The following is a 23,657-nucleotide window of genomic DNA, read 5'->3' on the forward strand; positions in this document are numbered from 1 at the left end:
TTTACTCAACAGTTTATTTATATTAGACTGTAGTTGAAAGTGTATACATATATTTAAAATAAAATTTATTTGACTTGATTTCATCAATAATATTTGTTAAAATAAAATAAAAATTTCAAATATATTTGTATTGTTAATACCAATTTCATCTTAATGATTTTCATATTTTTAAAAAAATTATTTGGAGACGATGTCGACACAAAACATTTACATTTAATTGACATTAATATGGATTGTGATGATGATAGATGGGATGCTTATCATGATCTTGTCAGTCATGATGATCTAAGCTAAAGGCCACCTGTGCTGTGCGTACTAACCTGTGCTCTACTCGTACAAATCAAACTTCCTAAATTTAGATATTACGGAGTACGTGCCACTCACCGGCTGCCTAAAGATGTCCTTTGCACATCCTGCACTACATATATAATAAATATATATTAAGGTTGTCTTTACAAACTATTAAAATGTATGGAACATCTATCAAATTCTAGTTATTTTTAGCTCCACTGGTTATATGTACCTACATATATTCATGCAAATTGAATTGAAGATCCAATGGAAAGGAGCATAACTATTATGGTGTTATTCCATACAAATTAAATTCGTGTAATTCATACAGTATGGATTTTGAATATGGTAACAATTTTTTTTTCAAAAATATGCAAATTTCAAAGGACAAGTTGTACAAATCAAAAAGGGGATCAAACCGCATTGCAACTGCCAAGCTCTCATTGTGAAATTCATGCTGTAAAACATTACAAAACCTATCGAAAATGGAAATAACGGGGTTAATATTTGGTATATCTAAATAAATAAATAAAAAATACTACTTGCTAAATAAAAGCAACTCTGCATAAAAACTTCAAAAGCAATTATTATGAATAAAAATGTTTAAATTCTTTTTGAGTTCAAATCAAGTTTTTTGAACTTGGAAGTATTATTTTGAACTACCTACTATTTGGATACAATTTTATGTATAAAAACTCCTTGTAAAACCTAACTACTTTAGTATATTTTTTTTATTCTCAATCACAACATCAGTGAAAATAAAAATCTAGTACAAAATATTTAAAATAGTGACAATCCATTACCAAATTGTGAGAATAATTAAATTCAAATGCAAAATAAAAACAAACCCGTGTATATATTTTAAAACGACATATACACATGTGCAGTACTCTTTTATTGAAAAATACCAGAAAATAAAATTTAATAAATGTATTTTTAAAAAAAGCACAGCACATACGACACGTATTAAAAATCGTTATTTAATTCATAAAAAATTTGACCTTGATCATTTTAAGTTTATTATAGTTGTTTTAACGGTTTCATTTATTATATGATATTATTAAAAATTGAATTGTAATAAATATGAAGCATTGAAGTTCTCATAACAATTATATTAAAAAAAGCGATTGAAGTCGCGTTTTCTCATCAACTTTTTGAAAAAATTTACTTATAAATTAAAATGCGTAAAATTATACATATAGTATTTGAAGCGAAAGCTATTTCAAATATCACAATGATAAAAATATTTGTTAATTAAATTTTTTATAGTTTTTAAAATAGCTTTCACTTTGACAACATTTGATTAAATAATAAAGAATTATATTTAATATAATATAAATTTATCACACAAATCGTTCATTTGCACTTAAAACCACCGAGACAGTTTTTATTTTAGCCTAATACATGAACATAAAATAATTAAAATAATTCATTCAATCTTCTTCCATAATTTATATTTGATTTCTAACTCTCCTTTCATTATTATAAATAACGTATAAAAATATTTTACTAACGGAGTTCTTGTACATTGATTAATTTATATTATCAATTTTAAGATGCATTTAATAAGTAATTAATATATGCATTTATTATTAGAAATCTAATTAAAAATGAATAATATCATTGATGATATACATGTATGTATTATAGAATTCCTTTTCCTATTCATGGAATAAATAATAACAATTTACATATAAAATTTAGGAATTAAAAAAAAAATGTCATTGCACAAGAACTCCATAATGATTTTAATAGCCACAATTCTCATTGTTATACGTACTGTGTCCATTGATATGTCCAGTGCCATAGATGGACTTGGGTGTAGTTCCCCCTTTGCGTCTTCCCGGTCTGCCGTAGAGTCTACGATGGCCTTCCTCCATCACGTGTGGACTAACATGATTCTCATCCATCTCCAGACCATCGTCGGGCACCACATCGACCCCAGACACCCAGTCGCCAGATGTGGACGTGGATGTCTTATTTGGCATCACTTTCTTTCCATCGGAGTTAACAGCGTTGGCTGAAATTTCGCCAAACTTTCCATGAAGTTTTGAAACCATGCTCTCAATCGTTGAGTGTCAGACTTAAGAATAATCACAAATTACAGAAGAAATGTTTTTAAAGCAATTTATATCAGCATTAGATTTTCCCAATTTTAAAATCCACGAATTTAAAAATGAAATAAATTCATTTCTAAAATTATAGTCTGACACTTTGAGAACAGAAATAGTCGGGATATTTCATTTCTATACTATATTTGGCGATGGTTCAAATTGTTATCAAGATTAATTTTCTTCAGATTTCTTCTCATTAGCCATGTGCTAAGTTGGTATTTTATTTTCTAGGCTATCATTTGTATTCACTTAGCAACCGATTGCTTTTTTTTGTGTTTGTATTATATGTATAACAAAGTCAATCAATTCTTTCTTTAAATATTTTTGATATATATATATTTTTCGTATTGAAAATTTGAAAGAAATAATATAGAAATATATTATTTTTATATACATAGTTGAAAAAACTTTGCAATTTGAACTTCAGCCAATATATATACTTACCTCTAAATAAAATTATATGATTTTACCTATTCAAAGAACTTAAGGTTGCATTAATTCCATAAATAAAATTAAATATGTGAAATTTAAAATATTTAAGCTGCATAAATTGATCGACGGTTTTCTTTCCATCCACAATAATCTTTAATAAAATTGTATAATAAATCATATGCCTTCAAAGGTTCAATGAATTTGAAAGCTCCTTCTTTATTATCGGAAATATTAAAATTAAATATTTAACTAGTATATTCTTAAAAACTATTTTTCAAATATAAAAATACTACATATCTATTGAAATAAAAGACATGTAATAAAATTGGTGTGCTTCACATATCAAATTTCGAAATAGCAAAAATGTATTCATAGAAATTGATATTGATATTAATTTTTATTAAATGATAAGTGAAACATACCTAACAATTAGAATAAAACACCGATTTCACAATAAATTAAATAAATAACTATTGTTTTGCTTGTAAAGATCTACGCCACATTATATTCTATGTATGTATTATGTATATGTTTACTATACATACATACATATATATGCTCTTATATTTATGAAAATTTATATATAAACATCAAAAGCACAAGAAAAGCCAAGAAGCAAGTAGAGTGTGCAACGCTTTAAGATCTCAATTTTTTTTATTATATTCCTCTATGTTTTTGCGATACAACGATGGTTGTTTCGTGACTTCAAAGTAAATGTTTTTGTAGTAAAGACCATGTTTGTATAGACAGACAACTTTTCATGTAGAAATAAGATCATTCTTTTTATATAATCGAATTTTAGCCAAACTACCCATAAAACAGATTGTATATTTTAGCCTTAGCATTTACATATATAAATGTTATATCAAATTGAATAAAGGCTCTTGAAAATCTACCAAATGCTTTAATGGGTATCAACGATTTATAATAGATTCTTGTACCTTAGTTCCACATGATCTTGATAGTGCATGTGTACACATGTGCTGTACGTAATTGTGTGTGTGTATATATTGGGTGAAATAAATATATTCATTTTGATAATAGACTTCAAAATTCATATATAATCGTTGCAATTTTTACAATAGTGGTGTAGTGTAATTTAAAAATATTATATAGTTTTGGTATTTGTTGAAAATGTGTATCGCAAAAGGATCGAAACACAAGATAGGAAATATAGCCAGCTAAAATACAGAAGAAGTACATAGCAACGATTATCACTGAAGGGTTTTGGAAGTGGTTATACTTAATATGAAGTAAGTCGTATATATATGAGGTTGCCGAGTTAAACGCGGAGAGCGCTCGAGTGCCAAGGACAGATGAAAGGAAATGAGAAGTTCCACCTAATCTCCAAAAGATTCGGCACATTAATAAATGAGAAGATTAATTTTCACGAAAGCTTCTTAGCACGCAATACATCATCTTCATATTATATTACCGGCGTTGGCACACGCTCCCTAGTGGTTGCCATATTAAATACAGAAACAATATGGCTCCTACATTCACCCGTAATTATTATATATCCAATTTGTGATAGTATTCTGACGATTTTAGCACACTTATGACAAAAACTTCATACCGTCAAAACAAATTTTACATACATTAACATAAAACTATTATAGATTAAATTATACATCATTAAATTTACCACATACCTATCATTTTTACATATATGTATATGAATAGCTTTTTATTTTTATCTTTGTACAATCAAATACTCAATTTATATCATTTTGAATATAATATTTATTTATTTTTGAATTGTAATTGTAGATCCATATTGTATAGTTAAATATAACATAACATTATAGATCTAAATATAGTTATTATTAAGAGTTAGTACCTGAATGTAAGCAACATTTCAAAATCAAAATTTGGTCAAATTATATAAGTTAAATATTCATTTGTACAGAAATATATTTAGAATCAATATATGTAATTTGTCATTATTATTAAAATATTGTATTATATTGTAAAATTTATCGAGAAATTCTTTGCTTATAAACATATTCATCAAAAATATTTAATTATTCTTAGTAAAGTTACTTATTTTAATTATTATTATTTTATTTTAATCAAAGAATACGATTTTAGCGTCATAAAGATATTCATTAAAAGACATAAAAGAGAAGATAGATGCAATTGCCAAAAAATAAATAAAAACATGCAACAAGTCAAAAATGCAACAACATGCAAACATGCACAAATGAAGGTATCGTTCGACTTACCTGACAGTTTTTAGTTTTAACATGTGTGACATATAATTCGATAGTAGACTATGTGTGATTCGAATAGTGAAAGCGAAATTGAAATAATAATAATTCACGTGGACCAAAACTAAAAACTGCCCGGAAGAACTAGAAGTGAACACTGATATCAGCAAAGACAGTTAGGGCACATCTATAATAATAATAGGTATACATTTATAATATTTAATAACACCAAGACATCACACGAACGTCCAAAAGAGTAACATTGAAAGCTTCGTTGGCAGACGCTTCGGTGCTGCCAGCAGTTTTGAAAGTGGTGAAGACAATTTGAAGTGGACAAAATAAAATCATACTCTAGGCGGTCAAATATATGTGGTCGTTCAGCAGTCGATAGTCCAGCGAGAGAACAAAAGCTGCAGTGGAAGACAGAATCAGAGATCTAACACACAAGTGGTTGGACAGTGTAATTGATATATGTGTTGGTGTGAGTGACTCATAACAATCAATCCCTAGTTTCTATTATATGCTAGTCAGTGTTCATACCATAAATATATATATGTTAAAGTGCCAGTGTTCAATGCAAAACATTACTACTTACACTATCTTAACGATATTGTATCCCTGCGTTGGAACTCTTCATTGTTCTGAAGATTTTGTGACGTGTTTTCATTTGTTGAGGATGCTTTTTATTTGTTTATTTTTAATTTTGATGATGTATTTTCTGTCTATAACTGCAACGATTTTCACTCGCTACTACTGGATAAAATTGTACTGCTATTTTTCAGTTGCAGATAATGTCACTTGGGGTACACGCTAGGTTACCATCTCCAAAAAGGAGGACTAGTTCTTTCATTAAACAAATCGAGTCCTTTCAATGTGTTAAGTCGGAGTGAAGTTCCAGTGTGAGTTTCAGTAATTTATTATCCATCAAAAACTTTAGAAAAAGTGTTGACAAATGCAATCATACAATGAACATGCACTATAATATTCTTCGGCGATCAAGATAAGGAAGTGTAGTAAATCAATCGCTAATTCGAAGAAAATTTTATACATTCCAGAGGCGAAAATCCAAGAAGCTCCATTCTATGCTAGGAGATGTATGTCTTGTATATGATGTGTTGATATATTATAATATAATGTGTTGCTTGTGATAGTAATCTTGTGAAATTCAGGTATTTGTGTCCTCCTTTTTTAGAGCGTTACACACTGTTCCGTCTAGTACTAGTGTGTATGTTTGTGAGCTCGAAAAACCTAAAATCTGAAACTTGGCATAATATATGTATATTTTAGATCAGCCTGAGAAAATGCATATTGCACATTTTATATGATTATATAATACTTTAAATCACATGAATTGATAAGTAGTAATGTTGATATGAAAAAAATCTAAAGAGTTCATTATTTACCTTAAACATAGTGTAAAGAATGATTTTATTATATATTTTGCATTATACGTAGAGATTGGGTGATTGGTGATCGTTTATCACTTGCTTACTATCGCTGATCACCTGATCTCACGTTCGCGCAAAAAAGGCCTCGACGTATAAACAAGCTGTATTCAACAGCCAATAATGTCTCGCGACCCATCGACCAATGATCTCTCTGTGTTGAGTGTACACGCTGGGGTATAAATATAAGGCGGTTTTGGTTCGTGGTTCATTCGGAGCTGACAGGCCGACGGATCAAGAACAATAAACTACCACACTATCTACGTCTTTCACTTCGATCTCGGAATCCCCTCTACACATCCACGATGCAATACTATGTGTATAATATGTATTGATAGAAATAGCAGCACACAACCTTTCACATACATATATATGTACATGTAGTGTCCATAAATAAATTTCATTAACGACTTTTATCCCGGAAAAAAAGTTGATGATACGTAAATGTTCATTGAACTTTTACATATCTCTCGCTTGTATAACGAAACGTGCAGCTTTTACTTGGTTTCCACGTGGGCTTTTTTCGGGCGTAGTTTATATTTTTCAACCTATAAAGGACGAGTACCAGCCAATAAATTGATATTGTTCTCGTATCTTTTGATAAGAAATAACTGGAACGAGTTCTTATGGAATGTATGTACTGTATGAATATAATATATGAATATAACTGTATGTATGTAATGTATGAATATATGTACCTGCTATTTTTGTATGAAATTACTGTTAAGTAAATACTTTTTCTGTAAGCAAGACATTATTTAGTTGCCAGCTGCATTTAGCTGCATTTCATTTAAAAATAATACTCTTGAGTCAAATAGTTTAAAACAGGAAATAATGTTTATTACGGACGGACGAACTGATGCCGTTAAATGTAAGTATAAGCCTAAATACAAAAATATGTAGGTATAAACCTTTCCGACACAGAGAAAAAGGAAACGACAGATCTTATCTACAATATTTAACACGAAAATATCTACATTGTTATTGATTTATTTTGTTACAACACATAGTAATTGTTTAATTTTATTGTGATTTATATTATAAAAATATATTTCACATTCTTTATTGAAAACCCCTGTCCACTGAATTTACAGATATAAAATATTATAATAATGGGAAAATTAACAGACGCCTGAAAAAAGCCCGGGTGGCGACCAGTGATATATGTACACAGTTCAAAAGCTACTAACGATATAAATATTGTATTCAATATGAATAAGTTGGATGAGCCACCTTGCAGACTTCTTCTCACACAATATCTCTTCTTCGCACAAAATTCACTACTTCTTCATACAATGTTTTTGAGATTCTGCAACATTTGAATCATGTTAAGTAATATTGTGTGAATTGAAATGTTGTGTAGTAGACGGAACAGTGTACCACTGTCGGTGCTCACGGTAACCCAAGTTGCACGCGAGCTCTTTTGCCCACTTCAAACAGTTCCCAATTTCAACGCTCCCGCTTCACACTCAGAAGTACTTGGCGAACAACATTTATATATATATATATATATATATAATATAGAATAACGGAAAAAATTGGAATAAAAGGGGATCATAATAGACAGCGAACGAAAGTATAATATATATATATAATCAATGAGATGTGGCGTGGTCTCACCGGGGTTGCTGCGAGAGCGAGTCGCATTGGGATGCCTCCTGGCCGACGAAGAGGATGTGGCCCTCGACCTTTGGCCCATGGCCTTTACAATGGCATTTATGAGGTCTCCACCGCCAGCGTCGGTAATCACTTGGGTACCGTTCTCTGTGACCAATAGTATGGTGCCATCGGGGGCCAAGTAGCGGGTCACGTTCGACTTGTACTCGAGCGAGTGGGCCCTGTGCGACGAGGACTTATTCACGTGGCCGGGGTTCTGTTTCGCCTCTGGCAGCTTGCTGGGGTGCAGGTTGAACCTGTCCGGGTGTCTGTCCGAGGGCGGAGGCGCCGGGGGCCTTCGGGGGGCGTGCCTCAGCTTCTGCCACCGCGTGAGGAACAGGTCTTTCTCGCCGCGCGCCAACCGCGCCTCTGCTCAAGCCCCCCCACACCCGCTCATATTATTTGTTTTCATATTTCTACTACTGGTTTTTCTGTTTTTTTTTTTTTTTAATATTCTATATACTTTTGAGTACTTCTATTCCTCTTTTTTTCTTCTAAGTATTATATTATATTATTTTATTATTCAGTGCTCACATCTCCCATTACAATATATACAACATACATTATAATCTCAAACAGAAAGAAAATAAACATAATAAATAAAAGTCCATACATTCAATTAATTTAAAACAGCATTGATTATTCAATGTCAATATGTTGGCGTTCATATTTGATTATTAAATAAATTATATAAATACACCAGTATAAACTACATAGTAGAATAAGTATGTATGTATGTATGTATGATGGGTTTGGTGCAAGCGCTCGACAATCACCAGACAGACTGAACGACAAATAAACTGGATGGCAGCTTTCCGATAAGTTCCGAATCTTGCCTTATTAAACTCGCCAGAAAGATCCAACTCAATTTTAATAATTACCATTTTAATAATTGCATCTGTGCAAATCGAAAGGTTACTCGTCATCTGATGTACAATCTATCATTCGAGAAGACGAGAATTTCGTTTAAAGCTGTCATCCAGTTTATCTGTCGTTCAGTCTGTTTGGTGATTGTCGAGCGCTTGCACCGCACCGATGTATGATTACCGTGTATGTAACTTTCTATCATATTATAAGCGTATTTATTTATAATGATTAATTTAGGTTGAAAAATAATCACATATTTTTATTTGGATGCTAATAATATTTATGTAAAATTTAATGCTAAAAATATTTGCTCGTGAGAACTCTCAGTGCAGAGATGGATCGGGCTGTAGTAGCTCGATGACTACACCGGTGACCGAATGCAAAAAAAATTGCATGCATATATGTATGCGTGTATATATTGCTATACTGTAAGGGATTGAAATTGCATGCATATATGTAAGTTATTGATCGCAATTGATCATTCATGTCAAAAATGGGGTCTGTCTATTAATATCAACAAGACAAAATCAATGGTAATATGTAAAGAAAAGACGGATCCATTAAACCTGAGTGTGCGCGGACAAATGATTGAGCAGGTCGAACAATACAAATACCTAGGAGCAATGATCAATACGGACGTCAGTTCCGAAATGGAGATAAGAAGAAGGATCGAAATAGCAAGAAATGCCTTCGGCAGCATGAAAAATGTTTTATGTTGTCGAAGGTTGTCTATGAAATTGCGTTTAAGAGTCCTGCACTCCTATGTATGTTTGGTCGGTGTTGCTGTACGGATGCGAAACGTGGACACTGTCAGTGGCATCCATGAACAGGATAGAGTCCTTTGAAATGTGGTGTTACCGGAGGATGCTAAAGATCTCGTGGAAGGAGCATGTAAGAAACGAAACAGTCCGCCAGCTTCTTCATAAAAAGAGAGAGCTTCTTGACACTGTGAAGCGCCGTAAGATGGAATACTTTGGCCACATTATTCGCGGCCCCAGATATCGCCTTCTACAAACAATCATAGAAGGGAAAATATAAGGCAAACGGTGGCTTGGGAGAAAGAAGCTCTCTTGGCTCCGGAAAATCAGGTCATGGATGGGACTCGGTCTCGAAAAGCTATTTCGGCTTGCCCATGATAGGGAAAAATTCGCACGGGCCATAAACGATGTCAGCCCATGGTAGTCGCCTACGTCTGAATACGGATTCGGCATTAGAAGAAGAAGAATGTATTATACTGGGAGACTGCAGCCGCAGTCGATGTGGACGAGCCGCCACTGGTTGAGATATTTTGATATTAGTAAATTATTAAAAAATCTTTGATATTGAGGAGCTTACACTAGGCTACATAATTTTTAATTTATCTACATATGTACGTAGCAACAACAGATGAAGTTTTGTGATCATGCGAAAATTCGAACTCGGGATTTCGACTGATTTGAACTCAGAATAGATCACGTTTTCATGATTTAGAAAAAATGTGTGTGTGTGTCTGTGTATTTTGGGGATTTTTTTTACTGCAGCAACAGTAAAATATCTATGTATCATATATAATATTGCTATTCTGTGTGGCTGTGTGTCTGTGTATCTGAGATAACGCTCGCCGTACTATAATAGTCGTTTCGGTTCAACATACATATCTATGTTTGTAAGTTACAGCTAAAACAATGCCAACAAAACGTACGAATATAATAGCAAAAGTAAAAAACTTCTATATGTATATATACTGTTTGCTCTTCTATTGACAATTTATCCGCCAGCTCCACCATCTTTTGAAAATTTATTTAATTCATTAATTTTCTATTAGTTTTTACCTTTTTTTTTCATATTTAACAATTAAATATTAATTGTTAAATATGATATATAGACAAATTTCTTTTAATTTTTAACCCATGCGATGATATTTCATCGGGTACAACACTAGTATATGTATAACAGCCACATCCAAGCTCACTGGTTAATTCATTGTTTACCAGTAGAAAGGTCGAGGGTTCGTATCCCGGCCGTAATCGAGTAATTTTTCGATTTATATAAGCTGCTGGCAAGATCTTTACGGTTATGAATCAAGATTGACCGTCTCCTGTTAGAGTTTGCCATTTTATCTAACTTGATTGATGTGACGGATCCAATAAAATCTGAATTTTCGCCCCCCCCCCCCCCCGTTTCTCGAAAATTCGAGCAAATCTGGATTTGTCCATTGTTAGCCATTTATTTTTTATTTTTATTTTACATATATACCAGGAAGGCCTTACAGGTAAATCCCAACCAATAGTATTAATGAACAAGCTTGATTGAAAGTGTCGCTTTGGAGAAATCTGTTATGGCAACTATGATAAAATTAATTGTATATATATCGGTGTTGGGAAAACTAGTCGAGCTTAATTTGTAAAGAGTTGAAAATCTAGTAAAAGTTGTTTCCAGTAGTGACTTACATATATAAATTCAATTTCAATTAGCACCGTTTCAAAATTGTATGAATTTTCTACAATTATATACATTTTATTTTTCCCTGCTTGAATAAGCATTTAAATCGAATTCATTGCAGTGTTTAATTTAACCTTTTATATATGAGATAAACACGGGTAAAATATTCAATCGAGTTTTTATGTCATTGTTGTGTTATTCAAATCTCAATTATTGTGCTGACCAACAACTTTGTCGTAACAGGCAAACCGTCTCTTTTGAAGCGTTCAGAAGGGCACTCGATGAAAAATAAAAATACCGAATCGTAAATTTTAAGATATTCATGCAAATGTTTTTATTATCATAAAAACGGGTCGGAAAGGGGATAGAGAGTGGACGCAAATTTTCCGCGCGCTACGGTTCAATTTTTAATTCGTTTAACGAATGAATACACTACACCCAGCAAGAAAGTGTCTTGAGTACATATTTATTTTATTTTAATTGGAGACTTCCTTTAAGTACGTAACAATTAGGAATTTCAGATGAAAAAATATGTACCTACTACCTACTACGTATTTATGTATGTATATTCCATTGTAAATATGATGGCATTCATAAGGTATGTAGGTTTTCATTATTGTGAGTCGTTAGATAATATTTGATGCTTCTCCAGCAAATACAAACTAATTTGATTGACTGCATGACAAGGCGAAAACCACGAGGCGCTCGTATTTCTGTTAGTAGCGGTTTGGTAATTTTATAGCCATACCGAGCACGAGAGCGACGTGCACTCTAAAACAAATTAGGACTCAAGTCCCGCTGTTTGACACCGTAATAAAATCTTGACTATTAAATCCTTGTTCATCATACGCCCATCCGGCCGGGAAAATCTCATTATATAGAAAATTTATTTGATCTCCAGAGAGAGATAGAGGGGTGAGGAGAACTCGGCGATGAATGGGTGAGAAGAAGAACACGACGAGCGAGAGGTGGGGTTGTAAATGCGCGAAAGCGGCGAACGTGAAGAGAACGAAACGAGGCGACCCAAGATGGTTCTTCGTTTTGCGCCCCCGGGGCGTAACAAATATTTGCAAATATGCTGATAATTGGGGAGGGGGAGGGCGAGGGCGGATTCCAGTCGGTGCGAGCTGATACTGCAAACGACTCTTCGCCAAGTTTTCGCGTTGCATTACGGCCGCAGAGGTGTTTGCTCGCCAGATCTCCGAAACCCCAAAACTTAATAACACCCCTTGGACGAAAGTTTGAGCAAATCGTAAAATATATAGCAGGCAGTATTGCCAATGTACAGAGTAACACAGTGAATTTAGATACGCACTTGCTGACGTCAATACTGTCAACAACGTTAGACTTTTTTGAAAAATATACGTATGCTAAATTTTATAGTACTCATCTCACATTTGACCGAAACGAATCACATGGATTGAAGGGTTGCATGAGAATCACGGCCGTAATCAGGGGGGATATAAATTTAAATAATATTATCTAAATTTATATCACACGATCGTGAATGAATTATTTACGCCTTGAAATTGATACACATATTTTATTTATTTTATTGAAAAAACATAAAAATCGTATTAAAGTACAGAAGACGTAATTTTTTTTCGAAAAAATAGCAAACTAGCATAATTAATTTAATAATTTGGTGCGAAAAAGTCATAAAATAAGAAAAAATCAACTTTTCTATTCAACTTGATATTCTAGTCGTATGAATACCCTGGGTAAATGTTTATTTTAAATGTATCGAACAATATATACCTAATATGTATATACGTATACACTTACTCTAATTTTTTCGCGAATTCTAGGAACGAAAAACGGTTTATAAAATGTTTCGTTTTTTTAACACGGGGTGTGCCTGTGTTTCAGTCACCCCCTAAAAAAATCTTGGCTATGGCCATGATGAGAATAGTCAATATGCAGTGATATTCTTATTAGTTCGGTGGTTGCATTAATGTTAACCACCAAGAGATAGATTCTGGGTTCGAGCTCCGGTTTGACTTCGAAAAAGTTTATTCAGAGTATTTCAGACTTTGATATTTGTGACTCCAAGTCGATCGCTTCCTATCAAAGTTTGTCAATTTATCTGATTTTATTGTTTAAACGGTTCTTCACCAAATTGGCAACCGACCTATATATGTATCTACTATTTGTTATCATTATATGAATATGATTTCAAATTTATAATCTATACATTTATATACCGTATCTTCAAGATTAATATACCCTATACTGTATGTTCAAGTTTAAAACCATAGAGTCACTTTGGGGCAACCTGTAATGGCATCATGGTAAAAATATAAATTTATATTAAAAAAAAATGGGGCGATCTACAATTTTTTTATTATTATATAGAAAGAACCGATCGAATCAAATATCAACGTTTAAAGTTGATCGGCAATAAACGCCATGGGTGAAAAAAGCACTAGCGATTCCCTACATATCTATAGTAATGGTAGAAAGTTTGGTGCTTATGAGGACTATGCCTGACCGTAAGATCGTGCCCTAGGTTTAGAAGTATAATAGGATTGTTCGAAACGAACTGTTGAGTAAGGTTAAGTAGTGTATGTATGTAACTTGTGAAATCCATAGTATAAATACACACGAGGTAGATGTAAGCGTTTAAATTAATATGGTGTATTATATTCGTATTCGAAAATTCACTTGCTTTATCAAATTGAAGTTAAATTGAACGACGCATCTGAATATGAAAATACGAAGAGTTTGTAAATATTATTTTGTAAAATTAAATGTGAATCACGCCCGAAGACTACATATATTGAAAACATTTAATAGGAAAAGCTACTTTAAAATTTCAAACTTTCCATTCATTTCGTTCACGCTATCATACATAGTAAATAATAAAATAAAATATCAGCAACAGTCCAATAAATAAATTGGTAAAATCACACATATATAGTAATATAAATAGAATATTATATTGTATAGTGTATAAATGTGTATACAATTATTATTAGATATCATTTTACCTTTGTAGTGGAAGTTATAAAACATATATAAAGATAGCGGATAGGGTCAGTTAGTGAGAAGCATATATATTTATGTCTAGAGTCATATTTCAACTACACAGTTTCATTTCAAGACTTTACGATACTATAAGCATTCAATGTGTGTGGTTTTATTTATCTAAAATGAACTAAAATTGATCTGATGAATAATTGATAGAAATGCTTGTAGTATCTTAAGCGACTAAGTGTATTGTGCTGTGTGTGTGGTGTGACTAAGAAGTAGAAATGCTTGTAAGGAGCATACCATAACCATTCAGAGGTGAATTAAGCAAAAGTGACTGTGATACATTATACATATATATTGGTGACTTTTTTTTTGGTTTAAATTATAAATATTTATGGGTTCACTGTTGCTTCATGTACGTCTGTAGTGTCGTGAGCGCATCAAAGCTAAAAGTGTGAAGGTTTTCAGGACGGTGTCAAAGTTGGCAACATATTAGGCAAATGGACACACGGAATCCCGCGAAAAACGCATTAATATGTATGAGCTTCGAAATGGATTAAGTCTCTAAAAAGGAGACCGTAGTCCATTTGCCAAATAATCATATCATATTCAGCTTTATGTTCTACCGGGTGATATGTCGGCGCCGGACGACACTTTCCCTCTTTTTTTAGATTTATTTTTTTGCGTGCAAATCATACCGGTAGTTTGCACAATGATACTGACGAAGATGGAAAGTGTCACCGGCATTTTATGGTGGTGGTTGCTGGTGGCTGGTGGCCGAGTGGTGGCTTTACGGGCATGGTGGCTGGTAGCTGGTGGTTGGTGGTGATTGGTGGTTTTTTTTTGGGTGGGTAGGTGGGTGGGTGGGTGGTTCGGTGGTGGCTTACCGACGCACGGGTTATGGTTGACCATGGCGAAGATGCGATCGCAGCGTTTCTTCATGTGGTTGTTGGGACAGATGCAGCCGAACAGCGGTGACATGCGGAGACCTGCCCAAGCTTCGCGACACTGTTCCCTGTAATGACAAACGCTTAGGTATGCTTCTGTATGCACGGAGATAAATCGTGTCGATGGAGGAAACTTGATGGTGTATGAAGGTGCCCGTGAACGTAGAGATACATATATCGGCACAATCTTTGGATGATAAGTCCCTGCAAATGTATCCACCGTAGTGGCTTCTCTACCAAACGATAAGGCTGTGATCCGAGCGAAAAACTATGTAGTTCGTAGCTCGCAAAGCTGAATTTTATAAAATAGTTTTTGGTTTGATTGAGGATTTGCCTCTCGAAGGGCTACGAAGACTTATCATACGAGGGAGAAGTACGTTGAAAAATCTTTGTGTTCATTTTAAATTTGTTTATTTGCATTAAAATGCTAACCAAATCACCATCGTACTACTTGAACATATAAATATTTTAAAATTAAATTTATATCTACTGTCAACGAATACACATCATTAATTTAATCACTCAGGGGTAGCATTACGGAACAAATTTGTTTAAAAAATAAATAAAATGATACAACAATTTTATACAGCAATTAAAAGCCGTATTAAAGTTATTTATGTAAATGTGATTCGAATTAGAGTACGTGTACAGCTAAAATTAATGTTTATTTCTTCAATTAGCCCGCCACCTCCTTATCACTTTACAACGTGGGATTCTGCGAATTCGCTACAAGATGTTTACATTGGTAAATGTAGACACAATTAACTATTCCAGCAATACTTTGATAAAAAAAGGATACAGTAGGCATTAAAAAAACTTCGCATTACAATTCAAACACAGTTACACAATTGAATATTTTAAAATCGTATTTAGATTGCTAATTTTAACAAAATTTATCAATCGCTATATTTTCACGTAAAAAGCTCGGGGCGAGAGTAATCCCGTAGACTTTATTTTTTAGTCAATTATCTCACCCTGTGGCGTTCCGTTTGTTCAAAGTTGAATTTAAAATAAAATGAGAGTATTTAAAATTTGTGCGAGCTAATTGGCTCGACGGTAAAATAAATAAATACAAACGAGATTTGTTATTTTTTTTCCTGTCGCAGAATTTTAAACAAGCACTGTATATATTATTATTAGTGGCCGGATCCACAGCGCACCGTTTATTGTTCAATTGTTGTAAATGCTATTGTTCAATTGTTGTAAAAGGTTCGCCCAACCTTTTTTTGTACTCTAGCTTTGTAAATAGAGCCAAACCACCCCGATTCCTGGAAAAAGCACTGTCTCTATCCGCAGTCTAATTATTATCATATACATATACATACATATATAATATCACTATTGTTTGTTTCTGTGTGTGTTTTTAAACGCTCATAATTTACTATAATTTACATAAGTCGTTTAGATTCAACATACATATGTACGTCACAGCTAAAACACTGCAAAAAAAAAATACGAATATAATAACAAAAGAAAAAAAACTTCTATATATACTGTTTGCTACCAATAATTCCTCTAGGTAAGTCTCTGAGCATTTACCGCCATCCATTGAAAATGTATTTAATTAATTATTTCTTTTGGTTTTTATATTGCTTAATAGCTGAACCCGACATGCGTTACAATGCCACAATACCACATGCAATTCCCGTTCCCGTTCCCGTTCCCGAGTTAACGTCGTGGTAATCTGACTTATCCAGCGTTTTGGTTCGTGCTTCTCGATGTGTTTTGATAATAATTAATACTTAATAATCAAATTAAATTGCAGTAATGATAATTTGTCGGAAAAACGCAGGTGGTGAACACATTTAAAATTACTCAATTGTTTGTTTATTTTATTCTAACAACGTAGGTGGCGATATGAACACATTTGAAACTTTTGCGTTGCAATGCCACTCATTCCTGTTTTCTCGTTCCCGTTCCCGTTTTTGGGCGATTTTTTTAGGGAAACCATCGCGGGCATACACACAATAATTCATGTAAGTTTCATCGCAATCGGTTGAATGGTATAGGAGCGCATACGTGACAGACAGACAGACAAATATTGATTTATATGTCTATAGATATGTATGTAGGTAGGTAGGTATTTTAACTATTTTTTTTATATTAAACAATTAAATATAAAAATAAAATAAAATATATTTAAATGGTATTTGAAAAAAATACGATCGCGTGCAGATCGAGCACAGGACCGACACATTTCTTTTAATTTTTTTTATTTAATAACTTGATATGCCATAGCTAGATACACGTATTTTGGGCATCTATTTTTGTCAATTTTAGTATTTTCATTTTGCATTTTAGCGTTTTAGGGCATTAAAAATGTTCAATTTTAGCATCTATTTTTATGAAGAGATTAATTTTAAATAATAATTAAAAAATTTCGATGAATTTTTATACATTTATACATATGTATGTATATACAATTTAAAGACAACACAACAATTAAAAAATAATAGAAAAATTCAAAAATGTTTTGGAATTAAAATTTCAATGAAAAAAACATGAATATAAAAATACAAAGACAAAAAATATGAATATAAAAATATAAGACCAATTAAAATTTATTAAAACTCAACACAAAGCATATTTCTACAGATTATTTTTTGAGATTTGTGCGACGATCGGTAACAATTATATTGTACTTACTAAAATACCTTTCAGCATCCACACTTTTGTCTGCTATTTACAGTAGTAGACAAAAGCAGTTGCTTGGTTTCGACAGGAAAAATACCGTCTATGGTAAACTGCAAGCTGACAACACTAGTTGAAAATAGCAACGATTCGGTATACGGAAAAAAGGTTGATTACGTATTCTCCATGTCGCGACAGATATAAATTAATTATTGAAATAATTTAATCAAAAATAAATTTTGTACAGGTGCGCTCACGTACACACACTTTACTTGGGTGAATTCATTACGGAACTCGCAAGGTAATGTCGCAATTATTCACGCGATTTAAGACGAAATTGCAAATTAAATCACGCCATTTACACGAGGTGTCCTGCTGGCCGTGCAATTCCGACGTAAATTAAAATATTTCCACCCCCCTTCAAAGAAAATAAATAAAAAATACAAATATATATATGTATATTCCCTACAGAGTCCGGAAAAAGGGACTCTTCGAGCGAAATAAAAAATGACGATGGAGAATCTTTAGCTGGGAAAAAAATCTGGCACGATTTATACCGGGACTCCTTCTTGGCCCGACGAGAGGGAGAGGAGGTCTCGCAGATGTACAGGGTGTTTGAATATATACGGGGGCACACAAGGCTATTAAAACCGACCCGCCTGACTGAGGATTTATGACAAATTTGAAATTCAAATGGCGGCGAAAACCCGTTTTCCGCTCGCACGGAAAAATATCGTGAACATATTATAATACGTCTACATATGGATGCATTTATGTACATATGTGGATTTAACCCTTTCGCCCCCATTAAATAATGTCTATTTTTATATTGGAAGCGGCGATGGAACACGCCTAGCGGACGTGGGCCGGCCATAAATACATCTCGACGATGAATTACATTTCACCTTTCAAACATTCAACATGTGATGAAAGTATAAAATACTATCACTGTCTGTACTTTCATAATGTTTTTCCATTTGTTTTTGTAAAATTCATATATTATACAAAACTTGAGAATCGTATAAAATATTTATACACGAAAGATTGCGATTAAGACGGCGACTTGTCTATTTGACAGAGGGGTCACGTGAAAACTTTAACGCATTTTCATTTCGAAAAAACGACTTTGAAACAAAACAAATTAGGGAAATTGCCCGAGGGCGAAGGCCTCTGCGAACTTTTCAGGCCGATCACGTGTACAAAAAATGGCGACTATCCAGCGCCAAAGCCTCCAAATTGGCCATCTCTTCCGGTCGAGTGCAAACACGCTTAACAGCCGCATACTTAAAACATCCCACATAAATATGTACGTATGTATGTATACCTGTATTACAAACGCACACCCTCATACACGTGCTTACAATATGGTCCATTTTTATGCGATAAAATTTTAACATTTCTATTTGCGTAGCATACAAACGCGCATTAACCAGATTCAGAGTGAACCAAGCCTCTGAAAACTATATTAAAAATGTTTTCAGACTAAAATTTTTGATTTGTATATATATATATATATATATATATATATATATATATGTTACAGATAAAGTGTATTTGCCAGTCACATCTTTATTATTATTTAAAACATATTTCATCTATCCCACATACATATAAAGTTTCATATGATATGGTGGATTTACAATCTGACTGGCGAATGTGATTCGAAGAACCTAGGCTTTCAATGCGACCAATTTTGACCTATTTTGCTTTTCGTGAAAAGGTCACTAGTAATTTGAGTCGAAAAGTCATATTTTTGTTATGAATACATTCTTGAGATTGTCGTAGTATGAACTTTTTTTCCATAATTCATAATTGTCAGTAATATTACGTCAAAGCTAATATATAATGACTAGCAAGCACCATTGAAAATGGATTTTTGCCTGTAGAAACATATGTATATTCACTTATTAATTTGTATTCGAATATGTATTATCTAAAACACCATATAAAATATATTACAACTGGTAATACGCTTGGATGGTAAAATATAAAATATACGACGTGAATGAATTTTGTAAAAGAAATATCACTACACGTTTAATAATAAATTTAATTTCAAATTAAATAAGTTAACGTGTATTACAGTGTATACTATCCACATCATAGTTATGCACGTAGTAGAGCATAAGTACATATAAGTATGTACATATGTACAGTATGCATGTATATGTTGCCCCACCGATTCTAAAGAATCTAAACGACAATAAAATGTATTATGAACTTTTGAGAAAAATTTTTAATAGATTTTATAAAGCCTTTTTTCCTATCATGTCTTTAAGTGCCGTCATTAAAATACGATAAACATTCTAAATATTAACAACAACAAAAATGTGCAAAATAGTATTAGTAGTGCAACATTATTTGCTTATATAAATTTCTTTAATTTAATCATTTTCTTATTTGTATTTTTATTATTTTTTTTGGTTATATATATATATATATATATATATATATATATATATATATATATATATATACATACATACATACGTTGTAATGCTGTTTGTTTCTGTTTTTAAAATAAATTACATGTAATTGACTTACATATGTAGATATATAACTAAACATATTTATATATGTACATATGTATGTATGTATGTATGTGCCTTATAATCAATACAAATTTACTTCAATATCGTAATTTATTCTTCTACTGATATGTATTTTTACATGAATAGATTTATACAGTAAGTTGCAATACATCACGTATGTACGTACTATTGAAAAGCAGTATACCGCAGAGACCTGTGAGCCTCAAATTCCAATAAAAACTTCAGTTTTTTTAGAGGACTTGGTTCACTTTTAAGGCTTTCGTTTAAAATAAAACACGCGTTGTAGGGATGTAGGACATTTAGCATATAAAGTGGATACACTCCTCGAATCGTGCCGTATGTTAGGCGCACTCTATTATAGGAGATAAAGCGAAGCGGACGAGATACTAAGCCCAGAGTTCCCATTTTGTTTGTTTTGTTTTATTTTATTTTGTTGTTGTTGTTGTTCTTTTTTTTCACCCTCTGCTATTTTAAATTGTATAAATTTACCTATCGTCCATGCGACAGTCACCATCTCGGGCCCTACAAGCCGCCTTAAAGGTGTCAAAAAGAGCAGTGCATGATTTTTCGTTGTGGCAGACGTTCAGGGCGTAGTTGCAAGTTGGCAGGGCTTCTACTGGATAAGGGTCTTTCTCTGTAAAATTAAGATGAAACATTATTAATATATGAACAATATAGTATGTTTTGAATTTTTTATATGCAAGGAATTCTGCTTTTGTAGAATATTAAAGTGAAAATCGAGTTTTGTTTTAGCTTAAGCGAAGGCACGCGTTAACCGTGCGAGATAAGTTTATTTTTCAGATTAACCACTCTCGCCCTAAGGCAAACTTTAGAACACGTTATTTCGATAACCAAACGTTTTTTTTCTGCGAACCTCTAATTTTATGAAAATCCTTCGATGTTGCTCGAAACGAAAAAGCATACTAAAAATACACCAAAGAATAAAATTATCATTTTTTAAACGCTTCAAATTTAAATCGAATTTTATTCATCTCCGGCGTACAGCAAAGAAAAAAATCACATATTATACCAACACCTGTCATAAATAATATAAAAATTCTCATATTGGGATTTTTTCGAAAGGCTGTCACTGCATATTATATAAACCCCAAATTTACAAAGGATTTTTCCGACGTTCATCACATCGGCCAGGGATCACTTTCCGTGCAAATATTTTCCGAGAGGAGAGGGGTAAGAGTCCCATTTTTTTTTAATTTTGAAGTGCCCGGCCTAGAGTAGGCCCTATAGATTAGCATAAAACGTGACACCTGCCACACCGGTGACACCTGACAGTTTTGACAGCAGCGAGGTGGCTGGTTAGTACCACGGGGGATGAAAAGGAATGGGACGGGTGGGAGGAGAGGGATGTGCTACGGTGGGTAGTAAATTGAACCAGAAAATGTGTTAATATCTCGACCCCATTTTAGAGGATTACGCGTCTCGCAATTTGTCGCTAATACGACGCGCCGCAATCACGGCTTACGTCGCGAGCGCCGGTGATTTTCCCCGGCGAATTTTCCACAGTGAATTTTCTGCGAAAAGGCTCGTTCGTCCGTCTACTTCAAATTAACGGGGCCATAATCTGCTTCGCTTAAACGCTTTGTCGGCTAAACCAGTAAGCTTACAAGTAAACTGCGAGCGTCACCTTATTGTCAGTGTCACGGAAAACCCACTACTACTATGGTGCATTAAATATGAGGCTCGCTCCACGGAGGCTCTATTGTTTAATTTAGTGGGCTTAAAAGCAGATTGTTAAAGTTGAGACTGTACGGTTGGTCGGGATTAAGAATTGCGAGACAGATTTTTGCCAAATTAATGCTGATAAATCTCGTATTGTAATCCAACATTTGACCTTGGAATAAATGTAATATATTCATATGTATGTATAGTACTATATTTCCAATACTAGTTGAATTTATGGAATTAAAATTATCTTCATTTTTCTAGTAAATATTTACAAGTGTTAATAAAATATTAATATAGGATTCAAGCTTCAAGAAATGAATATGAAACACTATTGCGTTAAAGAAAATAAAACATTCAAAGGATCAATTTTGATTCCAAAAATTTATATTTGAATATTATTAATTTGATAAACATATTATTTTTCTATAACATTTACATTCTTTTTAAAGAAATAATCATGAAATTGAAATTACCCATATATATAAATCGCAGAAGCAACAGAAAAAATACATTTTTTTTATCACACATGTAATATAGAGTTGTTGGTTTTTGGAATTATAAATCATGTGATAAACAAAGCCATGTGATGTTCATCGAATACGTGACTTTTACATTATGAAACAAATTAGTGTCTGAAAATATTTCTGAAAATAACTATTTATATTAAGATTTTCTCCCATAGCACTCATTCTTTAAGAAAATTTAGGGTGTTTAATTATAGAAAAGAATGATAATACAACTAGCAATTAAAATAAATATACTTAAAATAGTAAATATAGAAGACAAGGTAATTTTATACATACAATACTAATAAAACAAGTTCTTATTAAATTAAAAAGATGAAGATATACATACATACATATAATAGATTTCTATAGAATTTAGAAAATTAATTATAATCATTCAATAGTAGTTTTTAACTGTCGTGTGTTCGTTTTTACACCAATTCAACATTTCAATTCACATTTAATTTCAATCAAACATTTAAATTTGACGTGATTGAAATCGTGTTTATAAATAGTTTATTTTGACGTGATTGAAATCGTGTTTATAAATAGTTTATTTTGACCTGATAGTAGATGTACAAAATTTTGAAATACATTCAAATTATCAGTATGATGATCAGTTAGCCTGGGGAAACGCGCTGTTGCTGAATAACACACTAAATAAAATGGGCTTTTGGCAAACGTGTCAATTTCAATGTATCACGTAGTAAAATGGACTGAAAATTTTATTGAAAGCAAAAAAACATGCATAGTTAAATTTTGTGAAAATAGTTCGTACGGTATATACGGTATATCCAACATAATAAGGTTATTTGAGAGATGCCACCCTCATACGATATATATATATATATATATATATATATATATATATATATATATATATATATATATATATATATATATATATAAATAAATAGTTATATAAA

The 23,657-nt window shown here is 32.5% G+C and overlaps 2 protein-coding genes across 2 annotated transcripts in view; one reads left to right on the forward strand and one right to left on the reverse strand.

Annotated features, from left to right (window-relative positions):
- The window catches only part of LOC143920309 (myogenesis-regulating glycosidase-like), a 950,780-nt gene that overhangs the window by 410,978 nt on the left and 516,145 nt on the right, over positions 1-23,657 (forward strand). The gene's annotated exons all lie outside the window — the stretch shown is intronic.
- The window catches only part of Gfrl (Glial cell line-derived neurotrophic family receptor-like), a 236,736-nt gene that overhangs the window by 3,871 nt on the left and 209,208 nt on the right, over positions 1-23,657 (reverse strand). The window contains exons 5-7 of the mRNA XM_077443325.1: positions 21,029-21,173; positions 15,297-15,424; positions 6,750-6,782 (exon numbers count right to left, since the gene is read on the reverse strand). Of these exons, the coding sequence (XP_077299451.1) occupies positions 6,750-6,782; positions 15,297-15,424; positions 21,029-21,173 (306 nt within the window). The remainder of the gene's footprint in view (positions 1-6,749; positions 6,783-15,296; positions 15,425-21,028; positions 21,174-23,657) is intronic.

The sequence above is a fragment of the Arctopsyche grandis genome, chromosome 12, assembly GCF_051622035.1.
Source record: "Arctopsyche grandis isolate Sample6627 chromosome 12, ASM5162203v2, whole genome shotgun sequence".
NCBI classification, from domain to species: Eukaryota; Metazoa; Arthropoda; class Insecta; order Trichoptera; family Hydropsychidae; genus Arctopsyche; species Arctopsyche grandis.